At 36.6% G+C, this 16,963-nt stretch overlaps 2 protein-coding genes across 2 annotated transcripts in view; one reads left to right on the top strand and one right to left on the bottom strand.

Annotated features, from left to right (window-relative positions):
- Nucleotides 1-5,400, top strand: part of HSD17B7 (hydroxysteroid 17-beta dehydrogenase 7) — a 10,517-nt gene extending 5,117 nt beyond the window's left edge. The window contains exons 3-8 of the mRNA XM_072420142.1: nt 291-405; nt 1,113-1,307; nt 1,799-1,903; nt 2,708-2,764; nt 4,363-4,461; nt 5,200-5,400. Coding sequence (XP_072276243.1) covers nt 291-405; nt 1,113-1,307; nt 1,799-1,903; nt 2,708-2,764; nt 4,363-4,461; nt 5,200-5,295 — 667 coding nt within the window. The 3' untranslated portion in view covers nt 5,296-5,400. The remainder of the gene's footprint in view (nt 1-290; nt 406-1,112; nt 1,308-1,798; nt 1,904-2,707; nt 2,765-4,362; nt 4,462-5,199) is intronic.
- Nucleotides 5,401-6,452: 1,052 nt separating this feature from the next.
- Nucleotides 6,453-16,356, bottom strand: CCDC190 (coiled-coil domain containing 190). The gene is made up of 5 exons (XM_072420141.1): nt 16,311-16,356; nt 16,053-16,234; nt 12,985-13,186; nt 11,467-11,542; nt 6,453-10,091 (listed from the first exon to the last, which is right to left on the bottom strand). Exons 3-5 carry the CDS (start codon nt 13,172-13,174, stop codon nt 9,506-9,508), a joined length of 852 nt encoding a protein of 283 aa, XP_072276242.1. The 5' UTR covers nt 13,175-13,186; nt 16,053-16,234; nt 16,311-16,356; the 3' UTR covers nt 6,453-9,505.
- Nucleotides 16,357-16,963: the final 607 nt, after the last annotated feature.

Below are 16,963 nucleotides of genomic sequence, written 5' to 3'. Positions count from 1 at the left end.
AGTGAAAATGCAGTTATCATCCATGAGTTCTGTGCTTGATGAATGGCACAACCTACCATATCAATAGATATCTCTGGGATTTGGTGGAGCAGATCTTGGGTGACTACTCTTAGTCTCTAGCAAGATAATAGGATTGTAATTATTTTAGCTGGGTTGTGCAAAGGTTTCATTTTTTAAGTCACATGGACTTGTCCTTACTTATCCTTTGTTTAACATTTCAACTAGTATCCATCAGGAGATTTTCTGTAGCCTTTTAACCCTAAATATATAAACGTATATTTTTGCTGCAGAAATGTCGTCAGTATGTTTGCAACAGGAGAAGGCCTGCTGACCCAGGAGGACAGGGTGACAGAAGATGGTTTACAAGAAGTTTTTGAGACCAATGTGTTTGGGCATTTTATACTGGTAACAGTCTGCTTTCTGGGAATTATAAAACCTTGCCAATTTACTCTCTGTCTCTGATTTTTGGATACTGATTTACTTTGCTTTTCACAGTCCTTATAGTAGCGATATAGTCAAATTAGAAGGTAGTTTTTTTTTCTCTTCCTTTTCACATCTTGTAAATAACGCCATCAATTTGTTTTCAATTACTTGCTGAACTAGTATTACACACTTTTGGAATCTGGACCTGTTCTAAGAATGCTCACATTTTAGTTCAAACTCTTGGTACTTAGAAGGAGTTCAGGATTCTCTTTACTGCATGAGAAAGTTGAGAAGTTTTGGTCTATTGTTACTTGTTACCTGTTATGCTGAAAAAAACAAGGCTTTTTAGATCTATACTGTTCAGATCATTATTTAAAATAATTTAAAGCCAAATTGCACCTAATTATTTTGGAGCATTGTGTTAACACACCAGGCTAGACAATAAAAGAATATTTTTCCCAACACAGCTCACCACAGTGCACAGTAGTGAATAACATTGTTGTGAACTGCGGCATGTTTGTCAGAAAAGTCCATAGGGTTAGTTCATTGGGGTGCCATTCAAAATGACTGGTACCACAATCCTTTAACCCATGTGATGTACATTGCAATAGCCTGCATGTTACTGCAAAAAAAGGACTCATAAGTCGTTGTTAAGGTTTTATTCTGTGATCATTTCTTTTGTCTCTTAGATTAAAGAACTTGAGCCTCTGCTGTGTCATACAGACCATCCTTCTCAGCTTATCTGGACTTCATCTAGTAATGCAAGGAAATCTGCTTTTAGCCTCAGTGATTATCAGCACAGCCAAGGACAAGAATCCTACAGTTCTTCAAAATATGCTACTGATTTGTTGAGTGTTGCTTTAAATAAAAAGTACAACAAAGAGGTGGGTAAATTAGGTCTTATTCACACATCTTCTGCAGATTAACAGGTGAAAAAGTACTTGTATCTTTTAATGTAACTTTATGTTAACATTAAGCTTATCACTGTATTGTATTTCATCAACATGCAAATTAAATATAGAAAAAAAAAATTTCTGTTCTTATTAAATATCCTAATTTAGAGCTAGAGACATTATCAACAGGTTTTTGCATTGTAGGTACAGGTAGTCTCTGAGTTAAGGACATCCAACATAAGGACGACTCCTAGATACGAACAGGGCTTCCCTGGAGGCTTCAAGGAAGAAGGGGGGGGGGGGTTACATGACTTGCAGAAGAAATCTTTTGCTAAACACAGCGGTGACCTAAAAGGGATAAATCAGAATTATGCATGTATTACATAGATGTACTTTGATGTTCCATGATATTATTTTTACTTTTGTTACCTTTTTTTTTTTTTTGTTCTGCATATGTTGCATAATAATCTTCTTTATCACAGGGCATTTATTCTAGTGTGGTGTGTCCTGGACTTGTTATGACAAATCTTACATATGGGATCCTGCCTTCATTCTTTTGGACTTTAATAATGCCTATTATGTGGCTGGTGAGTAAACACAAAATTATGTTTATGTATACACTTTCATTTATCTAAAATCTCTTTTCAATTCACCCAAATGATTGTGTTCATCTGATCAGTCTATGGAAATGCTTGACTTTGCTTACTTTTGGAATTTTTTGAAAAATTCTTATGCTACAAGGACAGTTGTGTAATTTCACTTGATCTAAATATTCAAACCGAATCAGTATGGCAGTGGGTATTGGTTATTGTGAATCTGTTTTAGAGTCCTGCCTAGGAGCAAATGCACAATGGGAATGACATTGCCTTTATTAACCAGAAGCTTCACACATAAATATTCCTAATGCTAATATTAATTAGCCTAATATTAATTAATCCTAATATTCCTTAAAATCAGTTTTAATACGTTTTGTCTGTGTATTAGTGCGGATAAATGCTTCTTTGTATACAACTATTGACCCCTCCAGTTGGACACTGTTGTTAAATGCTTACTATTTTTTTTTGAATGTGCTGCAATTGTCTCCTCCAATACTTTATCAGAGGGTTCAAGTTCAGAAAAATCATATTCTAAAAACTAATCAAATATACTATCAATGTGACTCATAGTAACCTGTGCACAGTATACTCCTTTGTTTCCAGTATTTGTAATTTTGTATTTTATGAGAGGTAAAGTTTATATTTAACAGTTGTGCCTGTTGTCTGTATAAATGGTGGCTACCAGTCATCATAGTCTAGACAAATTAGGAATAATACATTCTGTTATACCAGATACCCTGTGTAACATATAGAAATGTTATCTCCTTATAAGAACTTTATTTTGTGTTCATGCAGATCCGTTTGTTTACAAACTCCTTTACCATTTCACCATTTAATGGAGCAGAGGCCCTGGTAAGCAAAAACAGTGAACAAAAAGCATTGTTTATTAGGCTACGCAAAGGAAAAAAATGACTTTTAGGTACACTTCTGTCTTTATATGTGTAGATCTCCTGCTATCAATAAACCTTACCTCTTGGGGATGGGTGTAGGGAAATAAAGTGCAGCGGAAATAAAGGGAAACGGTGCAGACAAAGCCCCAATAAATGCCATTTTTTTGCCTTGAATTCCAGAAAATCTGAAAAGCAATTTTATGTGATATTACCTACTGCTGAATGATTTGGGACCCTCCCTGAAAACATAATTTTGTGCCTTCTTTTGTATGTGTGATATCATATTTGGTATAGGAATGTTAACCATATAAGTCAGGGGTAGGCCAGATACGGCCTAGCCAGTAGTCCGCCCCCCTTGTCGATCAGGCCTAATCCCAGCCGGCAGGGGTCAGCAACCCGCGGCTCTTGAGCCCTCTTGTTATGCCTCCCTTCCCTATATACCGCTGCCGGTATTAACACTTCCGCTGACGGAGTAAGGGGACTATCCCTGTCCTCGTATGCATTGCAGAGAAGAGGGATTTCCCTTTATGGGCGTTCCTGGTGGGGCCGGAGCCATCAGTGTGGGACTCGGGAGACAGTGTGCCTTCTTGACCTCCTCAAATCATGTTACACATGATTGTCAATAGGAAATGATTGTCAATTTTTACTTGGCCATAAAATATGACCCCAAGAATTACTACTCTTTATTTATATATGCATGTGTGCCCTATGGGAGCATATATGTGAAGCTTTTTTCTTAAATAATTATATTTTGTTTTTCCAAACACCCTGTAAATACCAAGCATTAGAAATTCCCAATGCTATCCATCCTGCAGGTGTTAAAATATATTCTTCATTTCCAAAAAAATCAGCCACCTGAAACATAGAAAGGAGAGATGGAAAAAGTAAATACTTGTGTCAGTTTTTTATTGCCGTCCATGACCCCCATTGAGTACATTCCATCTCACGTTCTGTCTTCCTGGGACATCAAGAAAAAAGGGGAGTATTCAACACCATAGCAGGAATTAATGAAAAATAATAACTACAAAAGGTTCTAACCATTTACCCTCATAAAGGGTTAGGCTGTCCGGTCCAAAAAGATTATTTAGGAAAATTTCCCCAATAGGTTCACGGTACAAAGTAAAAACCTGCAAAACCATAATGGCAACTGCTCTAAACCATCTATACCTAGCTTCTAAGTGAACATGGAAAGGTTTTTTACCACAACACATAATACAAGGTAGTATCGCTACATATGATCCCTAGTCTAGAGGGGCCCTGATGAGACAGTGAGGCTTCCACATATATCTGTAAATGTATGCAACCAAATTCTCTTTTTTTAATTTTTTTTTTAAATATTTGAAACAGCAAACCTTGCACAGTGTGGTTTTGCAGGCTTTATTTGTGGGGTTTTGTATTTGTACTTGTCTATGGTAGGTAAATTATTCTGTGAGTTCCAGATTTAGATATTACTATGCTTCTTGTACAAAATGTTTACTATGTATTTGTCATAACTAAATACTGCCAGTTTATTGTGTGTTTGTATGTGTGATTATATATTTTATGTTTTATATTTTTCAGGTGTGGCTATTTAATCAAAGACCAGAATCTCTTAACCCACTGGCAAAGTATCACAGCTGTACATCTGGATTCGGGAACAGTTATGTTAACCCTGTAAAGGTTAGTATTTTACCTTTATGTAACAAAAGTACAGCCCCTATTTATTATAGGAAAGGAAAAGGTACATATCCATGCTCCCCTTTCTAATAGTTTGGGCCACTGCTGCCTAACAAGATGGTGGACCATGAATTACATTACACAGTTCTCAATACAGCAGCATCTGTCAATCAACACAGTTGGGTGGGCCAGGGGTTGTAGCACAGTGTATTACCTGACTCACTACAGAAGTGGCTTTCAGTCAGCACAGTGGGCATGGGCAGGGGCCATAGTTTGCAGTTTGACCACACAAAATGTACACCCTCTGTGTGTGCACAGTATCCTGTATCTCCCGTCTGCCAGAGAGGGATGCCAACTAATTACACCATCACTGATCTGCTTGCGGGCTTGGTGTGGTCACACTTGCATCTGGATCACCAAGTATTTCACTTCAAAAGTAAGACAAGAGGCATAAAAGGCACTTTTTGAGATTTGTGGTCACAAACAAACAACCTGTCAATTTAAAGTAATAGGAGGTCCCCCCACATTGTTCTGTATTGTACATTGTTCACTAAACTGTGCATCAATTCTCTGTTCAGAAAGCTTCAGACATCATGGCAATTAGCATACTAAACTAACAGTATGTTTACACTATTTTGCCTCCAGGTACACAATTCTGACTAACAGGGTTGTTGTAAATGTCAGAATGAATTATGGCGCCAGCTCCTGTAATCTAACCATACCATTTCTTTCCTCACATAGATGGACCTTGATGTGGCAAGCAGTGACTTGTTTTACAAAAAGCTTCTAGAGCTGGAAAACCGTGTTCTAAACAAAGGAATACCGGGAAATCGATAAAACTATTGAGATCTTTACATCTCCACTACAAATGTTATTTTATTCTTAATTCGTTATCGAATGATGTCCACAATCATGTAAAATAAATTATGTTCTTAAACTTGGGCTGCTCAGTTTTTTTCATTTTTAAGTGATTTGTAATTGAATCAATTCACTTGAGCATTTTGTGACAAAATGTAATATCCTTGTGTAAGACCTATTTGAATGATTGTGGATGCCTCATAGAGGGTACTGTTGATTAGGTTGGAAGACCCATCACCCAGAGACTGACATTTTATTGTGCTCGGGCCAGTTTGCATGTCCTACTATGATCCTAGAAGTTCTAAGGTGTTTGAACATTTGCTAGGGTTACCAAGCTTGGCAGGTCAAACAGAAGGGGCTTGATAAGTTACAGTTCATACATACTGACCTCTTTATAAATGGTGAAGCCAGCCTAGTATCCCCCCAAAAAAAGGTTGGGTCATGTAATGAAACCTAGGACCACACTCCTTAAACATTTGGTACGAAACTGCCAAAAAAACAATTGATTGGAAACCTGTAAGCTTGGAAATATAGGAGATGTCAATGCTGAATTTAAAACTGAAGATGCATTTGTTAAAAATACTTCCACTTTCTATTTGAGTCACTGACCTGGAATAAGTATGCCAAAAGTCTGACCTTTTAGATAATGGTTCTTACAAATATGTGATGGAGACTAAAACTTAAGAATTAGAGTAGTACCAATAGGTAATGTCAACTGGTGAACAAGAGCAAGTGACACTATATAACAGAAAACAAGGTGTGTTTGGCCTAATGCATACTAAAAACACAATGAGTTGATGGGAAACGTGGAAGTGCCTTGTAAAAATAATAAAGCATAAAGGGAGTCATCAGAATTAGGCAAGTGTAAATGTAAAATACTAAAAGTGAAAACAAAAGTATTAGACATTTTACTGAAAGAAAAGTAGTGGAAAGAGAAAGGCTTTGGAGTTGGATTACCATCGTGAAATAGACACATCAGTCTTACAAGAATGTGAGTTATTATTGAAAGGTTCTGCAGGTTTCTTGGCTCTATTCCTCTGTGATCTCTCACCATCCCAGTGCCCCTCAGTGCATCAGAACAGGCGCCTGGGAAGAATTGGTCAACGACGCATACACTCGTATGGTATCAAGCAATCTTCAACTTTATTGTAACAAACATCTAGTTTTTATACCATACCAATATATCCTAGTGCATTCTCCTTCATTAGAATAGATAGATACTAGTGTATCTATTCTAGGTTGAAATTAATTAGCTACATAATTTCAGACACGTACAAAACATCTTGTTATTAATAAACAATCGACATTATCTGAGTTGGCAAAATTAACAAGGACACTCATCTTGGCAGAACATCAGGTTTATACATATATAGTCTAAACAACCAAAGAACACATTTAGTTCTCACGACTAAGCTCTCATAACTAAAAACTGAAACAAAATGGAGTGTCTCAGGCAACAAAATGGAGTGTCTCAGACCCTTTCAATTATTGTGTGTAAAAAAAAAAAATGTGATGTTATAGGGATGTTATACCAGGTTAGAAGGGTGTACAATACAAGGGGAAAGAATACAACATTTAAGTCTACAGAAAAACATACAAGTGCAGTAATTGAAAATTATATTTCTTACAAAAATCAGTAAGATGAAAAAACCTCCATGGAAGAGTGTAAAAATACAGTATATATGTATGTATAGTACTTTTTATAGAACTAATTATACTTACATGTACTGTCTGACTTTTACACATATGTCATTTTCTATTCACCTAGATCTGGATGACAAGGTATAAAAAAACAAAACAAGTGAAATCTTGCTCATCACAATGGTTTTATTGAAAACAAAAATCAATAATGGCTTACTTCCAGCAGTCAGGATGCATTTCTCAGAACAATGGGCCTGATTTATTAAAGCTCTTCAAGGCTGGAGAGGATATGCTTTCATTGGCGAACCTGGGTGATCCAGTAATCCTGGAATAAATTTCCTAAGTAAGTAATTTGCTATTTGTTAGCAAATGTTTTAAATCCTGAACCAGATCCATAATCACCTGGATCACCCAGTGAAAGTATATCCTCTCTAGCCTTTGACAGCTCTAATAAATCAGGCCCAATGATCTTACATATAAATTTCCCAGTGCAAGCTGATTAAATATTAGAAGTAACCAACTGCAATCATAGTCCATGTCATTCCAGAAGATTGAACTAATGTTAAAAACAGCCAAGTACATATATTAACAATAAAATCAAAGTAAAGTACAAACATGCATTTTACAGAGGAAATTATCAGTCTTTTTCAGCAGAAACCTGCAACATATTCCTCAACATCCCCAAAGTGGTGCCTGAAAATTCCAAGGTACCATTATGTACAACAACAGCACACCATGTCAAACTTGTCATGGTCTTGTCAAACTTGTCATGCTTGAGAATCGCTCCAGTGACAGAAACAAAACATTTGAGGATTTTATATTACAAGAAAACAATCTGTTTTAAATCCTCATTCTATGCTATGTTTTAAAGATGGCTTAAATTTCAGTATAGACTGCCTTAAAGCAAACCTGGGGGGTTAACCCTTTTATATAAAAAATAAATGTGTTTTTTCTTTTTATTTATTTGGGTAGGACCCTTTCATCTTTACCTCCTCAGCCGTAAAGGCTGATGGGGAAACCACTTTTTTTATTTTACATTTTCAGGAAGAAACATCACCCTGCACAGTGCATATGTATTAAGAAAGCCCAGAAAAAGATGTCTTGTCCATGCCAGAAAGAAGGGATCCAGGATGGTTTCAAGTGAATCTGAGCTGTGCTAATATATTCACAGTTAATGTCGAATTTATAATTATGATTTAAATTAAACAAAATACAGACAACATTTTTAGAATTTTGGATAGTTTGAGAAAGTGTTAGATCAGAGTTGTATAAAATGGACACAACCAAGTTCCCTGTTACAGTAGGGGGGGGGGGGGGCGGTGATAGATTGAATGACAGCCTACAGACTGCACACATGCCACTGCACTTGTGTCACAAAAAAACTAGTGTATGTAAAAGTAACAAAGTGCATATAGTGCATTGATAAGGAGCTTGCAATGTAGAGAGTGCAGGGGTCAAGTGTGTGTAACATAAACAGAGCAGAGGTCAGGAATATATAACATAGAATCCAGGAGTAAAGGTAACATGCAGGGAACACAAGGAAAATGCAGGATAGAGACAGGAAAAATGACTTCATATAGGTTTTAACTTTTCCGTACTTAAATTTAAAACTAACAAAGTTATGGCTTTACATACACTTCAAATTATGCATAAACAATAGGATATTTCGTTTTTTAAGCTTCTGTTACTGTTATTGAGTGCTACATATATTGTCAGTACAGATAAGTATTTGTTAGTAGACGATATATACAAGCAGAACTAAACTGAAAATTGAACATATCACACTTACCTTCAATTCCGTAGATCCATCATGCTGGAGGAGTCCTTGATCCTTGGTCCTAGAATTCACCATCATTCTGGCGCAGAGGAAGCGTTGGGCGTTTCCATCTTCAGCCTTCTTCTTCCTTCTAGGTACGTCACCCAATCTCCCACTGCGCAGATGTGAGATAATGTAACGTAACCTGCTGTAAAAGGGGGGGGGGGGAGTGCCGATCCTACTGCGTATGTGTGAGATCTGAATTTCTTTCCATTAATTGTAGCAAAATGACCCTTCTGCGCATGCCAGAGCCTCCCGGAATGCATGGCGTAGGTATCCCAGGAGGCTCTGCACTGGTTGCAGTGATCACTTTCTATAGAAATGTTGTCTACCCTTTTATGTAAAGTAAAAATATTAGTTTAGGTCCAATTTAAGTTTAACCTAGTGCAAGGGAAATTGTGTGCAAATATACATATATACAGGTTTTAAAAGTCTGCCATGAAATTTGCAAAATGTGTAATAATATTATTCCATTACAAATTTGTTTATTCTCATTTTATATATCTAGTATAATAATACAGTTTGCTGTCATATTGCAAGATATTTAGATGTTAATCATATTTGGTAATGGGTATTCATAACTTTTTAATTGGATATGTATATCATGTAAAAAACAAAATGTAAATGAAAACATTTAATTGAGTAACACAGAGCATAGACCAGGAACAGATTGCTTTTTGGCAAAGGTAATCATGCTTTGATTTTGGTTGAGCCTTTCTTTGTTAATGCTTATTAAGATTTATTTGCGTCATTGTTTTTCACTTGGAAAATTTCTTCAACACTCAACTCTTTTTCTGACTCTGGCTTAACCTTATGACGAATATATCTGGCATGCTTTGCTTCTTCCAAGGACTCTGTAAAGTCGGGCATAGTATGCTGGGTTCGGAGTACTCCATCAGGAGCATAGATTTCCTCATCAAATAATGGCTTGTCTTTAAAAAGGGAACTTCTTCGCCTCATATACTCTGGCGCTAGGGCTGGTGGTTTTATTGGCATTTCTTCATTTACAGACTTCCCCACTGAGGAAAGTGTTTTATCACCTGAATCGGTGGGAAGCTCAGAAGATTTGTCTTTCATGCTGTTATTTTTGTTATTTGTGTCTTCATCTACGGAGGAAATGCTTGGAGCAGAAACTGCCGGGTCAGTTGTACTGGTAGCAGAAAGTGATGTTTCAGCTTTATTTTTCTGGATAACTTCAGAATCTGCTTTCACCTTTCTGCTGCTAACACCATCCATGAAGTCATTAATACGCATTTGAAGAGTCATTGATGAGCCAGATGCCATGACCTGCTCATCTTCCAGTGAAGATTTTGGTTTACTGGAATGAGATAAACACATTTAATTCCTGGTTGATATGTTACTGCACTTTGATATGTTGAGGGTTTGAAGGAGTGATATTTATGGAGACAATATATTGCTGAGTTGTGAAAGTCCATTCTCCCAATACAATATATCATACCAACTACATGAACCTTGCACAGGAAGATGTAATATATTAATCTTCCAAATTCTATAATACCGCATTTAGAGCTAGGCTAGGCACTTCACTATTTAAAAGAATGACAATTAGAAACATCAATTAATCTGTCATGATCATGAAACCTTTAACTATTTCCATGTATTAAATTCTGTTTATTTAAAAGGGAAATGAATATATTAAAATAATTTATATCATATAGCAATCTCTAGTAAATGCAACATTCATCATGCACTCTTTGGTGGAATCATTACCATTGTAATCACATGGACCTGGAAGAACCACCAACATATTTGGTGAATGTCAGATTCACTGCTTTATAAATGGACCCAATAGATCATTGTCAAAATGTTTGCATTTGAAATGTGTCATGCTATATAAGAGAGAAACGTAAATAAAAATAATAGTAATAGTAGTGTACAGCTCACAAATGCAATACATTTGTTTTATAGAACACTGTCAAGTAGCAGAACTGCTGTGATAAGTACATTAATAAAGCAAACGTTTTACTTTGCATTTATCTCTGTTGCTATTATGATTGATTGCCTTGTGGGGAGACGGGCTGAGCTAACTCCTGATATATGTCTCTGGAATTTATATTCTGTTTTCATATGTTGCTGAATAGGCAGCCACATTACCCAAAAGGCCACCTAGGCTGTGGCCTAGGGTCCCATTAAAAGAGGGGCTGTATCTGTTTGGCTACCACCACCCCTGCACCTTCCCTTCCCTACCTGAATGACATATTAGCTTTGGGGATGGTATATGACTGATGACAACAGGAAGAGCAGACATAACAGCCATTGATACCACAGCAAAAATGATGGCAGAACGCCTAAAGGTTTTTAAATGTAGCTGCCTCATGAAATCAAGCTACCCGAGAGGCATGCACAATGATGTCAGCGGCAGCACAATGTGATAAGAAAAGGAAGAAGACACATATGGGTAACTCTCCTTAAAATTATAGCATCTTTAGAACATAAAAACTCTACCCATCAATGCTGCTCTGCATCAATAACTGTCCTCTTCCAATACCTGAACTCCAATATCTGGCCTACACATAGGATGCTTACTTTGTTTGACCTTCAATTAATCAGGATTGGATGATTGATTGCATAAGTTTAAAATGTAAAAGAAAAGTTGTTGCTTCTTTTTAAAGTTTAACCTTTTCCTGTTCAACAGATTGGCAACTATGAGCTAATATACATTTAGTACTTACCTTTCATTATGAAGTGGACTTCGTGTTTTATGGTTTTCTTTTAGACCTGTAGGGCTTGTAGTTTTCTTAACAGTAGCTGAAAATGCATATAGAGGCATCAAATAATGGTGATGATAGCTTTCTTTGAAAATTTGATAATGATATTTTAATACTGTTCTGTAAAAATATGTTTTCATTGCACATAGCAGCAAACTCTAGCTGACAATTTCCAGTTCAATTACACCAGAAAGCTATTGTCAGTAATGCATTATAACATATTAAATATGTGAGGTCCGGTAACTTCCTAATCATTTTTCCCTAAAAGTCATTTTTAGTTATTTCCAGTTGGACAATAAATTAGCAGTTAAAACACATGATCATGTAACAGTTTGTATGTTCTCCTATAGGCACCATCAACAATTTCCTGAGAACCTCTTTATGGGTTCATTATTTGCCTGGTGATAGCAAACATTGTGTGCCTCAATTTTATTCCTTTATTAGAACTGCATGTCAGTGTCTTTATATTCAATGTTTTGCATCAGTCCAATGATAGATTCTGCTCACTCCTACACTTTTTTTTTTTAATCTTGCATTGCAATGGAAACATCATGGGGTAAATAATTAACATACTGCACACTTTGGGTCTCAAACATTCCCTGGTTGGAATCAATTACTGTCGTTGAAGACATGGACCTGGAAGATTCCCACCAGGGTATATTTAAGGGAATGTCTGATTCCCTGTTTTATAAATAGAGGCCTATGGCACTTGGACTGAACATTCAGAATTTCATTAGATCAAATGCACTTCCTGTGACCCAACCCCAATAAAGGCTCATGGGAATCAGAAACACAGGCTGGTTAAATGCAACTTTCAGCTTTTCTAGTCAACCTAACAAAATTCAAGTTGCAAAGATTTTGATTCAAGTTCCACCCATAGCTCTTCCAATGTTCCCCTTCATCACTTAGGTCAGACCTGAATTATATTTGTCTTACTTACCCTTACCTTTAATATACCTAAAGGGAACCCATCTGTTCAAAATTAATGAGTAATTATTTGACATCTCCTACAGCCACTTCTTGGACATCATCTCCTTTATATAATGTGTCTAGTGTTTTCCTTTCAGTTAGGGCCCTGCTTTTCCAGAGTCATTATTAATAAAAAAAAACACTGCTTGGTGATCACCATGAAAAGAAAGTAGTGAGCAGCTGGACGTTGATATGTTAGTTCATTGAGATGATGGCTGTTAGGGAAGATCTTAGCACGGATTTTTTCTAACCTCTCAGGTTCCTATTTTGGTTAGGTTAATTGATCTTTTAAAACCCAAACTTTGGTCAGTCCTGGCCTATTCCCCTTGCAGCTTTCTCTATAGGCAGCAATACTAAGAGCTGGAAATGAGCTTTGATAGTATGATGGCACCTAACACCACAAGAAATGTTAAGGATGCAGGATAAAATGCTGAGCACTCTTGTTTTAGCTTTATATTGCTTTATATACAGCACAAATGTACATTTACAAATGTAACAATCCATAGATCTTACCTTGCTTGATTCTGATGAGATCCTTTTGCAGTCGTTTTTGTTCTTTGGTCATGCTGCTTATGTGATAATTTTGAGCTTCCTGGATCTCCTGGATCCCATTGTTCAGCCTGACTTCTGCTCTTTTAGCTCCACGTCTTTCTGCTTCCCATTGCCTATCCACATTGTTCCCAAGATTTCTAGATCGGTTCATATCTTCAAGTACCTGAGATTAATAATAAAAAAAGCAAAAAAAAGAAATATTAGAAAAAAATAAATGGATGAGACCCTACCATTTGAAACTCAGAAATCTTTGCTGAAACAGTATTTGTTCTGGTTAGTTACATGTCTCGAATCTAATTATTACCCCACATATTCTGCATTTACCTGGAGATGTCATTGGGTACAAGGCAACAAATAATATCCACAATTCATGAACTCATCCAAACTGGAAAATAGGCTCAATTCACTAAGAGTTACACAGACAAGGACTTTCACTCTTGCAACTATAGCTTTCAAATCTCATATAACTAGCCTGAAGACCACTGACAATTTTAAATAGGGATCCTTATTCTTGTGTGTTAGCATAACATAAAACTAGATTTTTTTAAAACATAATCTAATCTGGTCATTTAGGCATTTACACTAGTTGCATTTTGTTAGTACACTGTTAACACAGTCTTGGTGAATAAATCATTTTCATGTGTTATAATTTGATTAGAAGTTTTGCCGCTAGATGGTACTGGTATTTTTAATGCTTGTGTAATCTATTATTATACAGAAATAATCCCTGTGTTCCGGTTGTTTTCCAAAAAACAAGAGCACAGCCATGTGTGCAGCATTAGAGCCATTTGAAGCAGTTTTTTTTATCAAGTGTTTTTTGTCACTTTTTACCATACTTGCTTGTCTGTACAGGCATTTCTCTTGTGTTGAAATTATTTCACATAGTCAGCTGCTTGCAGGAGGCAGTGGAAGCTGCAGCAAATCAGATAAAGCCTGCAATACTCCTTTGCTGATGGACATCCAGCCTCATCCAGCCCTTACCTCCCTAACTTGGCTGTCCATTGCCAGTCTCTTTTATTCACTGAATTTCGGTTCCTTTATTATTGGAGACTAAAGATCACTTGAGAGTTTTATCACGGCCTTCTGTTGTCTGGAATGTATGCACAGCACCCTGCTGGACATTGTCACTAGCCACGATCTGCTTGCATTGCAGAGAATTGCTGATGATGTTACTAGATCTAAAAGCACAGATGTAGTGACAATTGAAATTTAGTCAATAAAATAGCAATGAATGAAATTTATTTCATGAATAGCATTCATTCCATCAGGGTCAAAATAAGGAAATCGAGTATGTAAAAATTAGAAAATTAAACTTCAGCTTTAAAATAAATCTAGGGAAAGCAATCGGTTTATATTAATGCCTTCCTTTCCAAAGGGTATATATTTACCTTCTTTTTTACTCCTTTACCACTCTATTTAATTTCTGTAAACTAGTTTGGAAAGCTATGTTTAAGCTGTATAAATTCAAGTCTTCAGATCTCCATTCAGAGTGCACACTGGGCTCTCTGTCTCCCCTACCCATATGACAGTGTGTGGGCCAACTGCCAAGGCATCAGTGACATGAAAGCAAAGGTAGTGAGCCACAAGGTCCCCCATGCCAGGAAGTAACACATATTTTCTTTTCTCCAGTGAAATGAAAGAAGCATTTGAGAAGTAAAGAAAAGGTAATTATATGCTTCTCTGAGACTTCTCAGAGTTATTGTTTACAAAGGTGTTCAACGAGTTCAGCTATTTACTACTGTGTATTTACTGTATGTAGTCACACGCAAAACCAATACAGTAAATTATAAACAGTTTTTTCCAGTGATTTACAGTTATTGGACACATGAGTCTTGCTATCCCAAAGCATACAGTCTTACACTGAGTCGTACATCCTTGGCCTCTTTTATGCAAGATCATTTGTCCTGGTGGGAATGCCAATATGAAACTTACACAGCTGTTCATAGCTAAAAGTCTTCCAGAATCTTTAAAATTACTGCCATCCCTTCACTTGTATGTAACCAATGCTTTCTAAGACAAATTGTGGCCCAAACAAATGTAAAGGATTACATGTGTAACCCAACAAGCACAGACACCTGTACAGATGAATCCTGCAAGGAAAATGAAATTGTTTATGTCTTCTCCTAATTAGTTTACTGCACCAAGTAGTCACATGTCTGCCCCTAATTGGTGGGGTTGCTTTGTTGTTATAGGTAATCATATGCAGGGGTACAGTATATAGTATTTTATCCCTGTACTTAACATGCCAGAAATGAGCCTGTAGTCATTAACAAATACGTGATGTGACCACACAAAAGGGACCTATGCAATAACATGGACTCAAGGGACATAAATATAGAGTTTTATTTTTTAGACAATTGGAATTAATTTTAGTAAATGTGCCTAAAACTCATTTTTGCTATGAAAATAGAGGGAAAAGGATAGATTTCAAATGTTTTCAATTTTTAAAACAAAAGAAATGTGGTTTTGCAAAGAAAATATATGAGCAACAAAATGCGACAAAGTGGAGGTTGCTCCAGAGGGAGCCACACCTTTTATTACCCAAACAAAATGAAGAAACAGAAAGATAATGAAATACATCCACAAGTTACAGGTCACAACAACTGGAAATGCCTTGGAGATAAATATTTTGAACTATCCCACCGATGTGTACTGTCCATACAATATGGTATCCCTCTTTAACCTTTTTTTTGTTTACCAGCAGTCCTCTGAACTGATTGCAGATCTAAGATCTAATCTAATTGTCAGAAACAATTACACAAACATCCTAAAAACCGAGAACAGGAAACAAAAGCTAGCAGAAAAAGCCAGGCATACTTGTACAAATGTGGCTTATTTAATAAAGCAGAGTAAACATGTCAGTAAGAGTACAGTATACCATAGAAAACAGATTTTGTTTACTAAAGTTAAATTAGAAATTTATAATATCTTAATTGAATGGTACAAATTGTCTAATGTAAATGTGAACAAAATAGGAGATCTGCAAGATAGAAAATGGTTACAGACAAATACAATAGTATTGTTCTTACCAAATACCAGCTGCTTTAGGAATAATGTGATCCTTCCTCAAATGAATTGGAATGAAAATACTAGAGAATCTTAGTTTTTCATGTATGATTTGTTGAGACCTGCAGTTCCTGGGGTCCAATCAGTCTGAACTAATCAGATTTCCTGGATTCGTTCCTTAACAGTAGCATAGCTGGAACAAATCCTGCAAAAACAGTGTTGCAGAAGGTGAAAAGGAGAAAAGCAATGGCTTTCAGGTGTTAAAACCCTTCCTAACTTACTCAGTGATGATGCTAATAACAACCAGGACAATAAAGCTTCCTTAAGTCCCTTGTACTTATGTGAGAAGTAGTACATAAAAGGTATGTTATAGCTGACTGGAGAGTGGATTCCATAGTTACCCCTTTGGAAACAAAGATGTGCAAATAACCTGGTAGACGTGTGGATTTCACAATGCATTGTTATCAGTACAGGTAGAACAAGGTTATTAAGTAGAAGTCAGTACAGACTAACAACATTATTTCTCTTTCAACTGTTCCAGCTAACTAAACATGACAAGTTCATGGCAATTGATGAGGTATGAGAATTGATTCCAGGAAAAACTGAAATATTATTCCTTTAGTTATTCGGCCCTCCCCTCAGGCACGTTGTCTTGGTGTCACCTTTGACTCTGCCCTCTCATTTACCCCCCATATTCAGAACATTTCCAGGTCTTGTCACTTTCACCTACGCAACATCTCCAAAATCTGCCCCTACCTGTCCCCTGAGACCACCAAACTCCTTGTACATGCTCTTATCATCTCTCCTCTAGACTACTGTAACATCCTCCTCTCTGGTATTCCACTAACCCGACTCTCTCCTCTAAAATCTATTATGAATGCTGCAGCCAGACTCATCCATCCTTCCCTCTGCTCCTCTTCCGCTGCATCTATTT

This window comes from Pyxicephalus adspersus, chromosome 8 (genome assembly GCF_032062135.1).
Source record: "Pyxicephalus adspersus chromosome 8, UCB_Pads_2.0, whole genome shotgun sequence".
NCBI classification, from domain to species: domain Eukaryota; kingdom Metazoa; phylum Chordata; class Amphibia; order Anura; family Pyxicephalidae; genus Pyxicephalus; species Pyxicephalus adspersus.
Note: the sequence above shows the minus strand (reverse complement) of the source record. Positions and strands in the feature narration are given on the sequence as shown.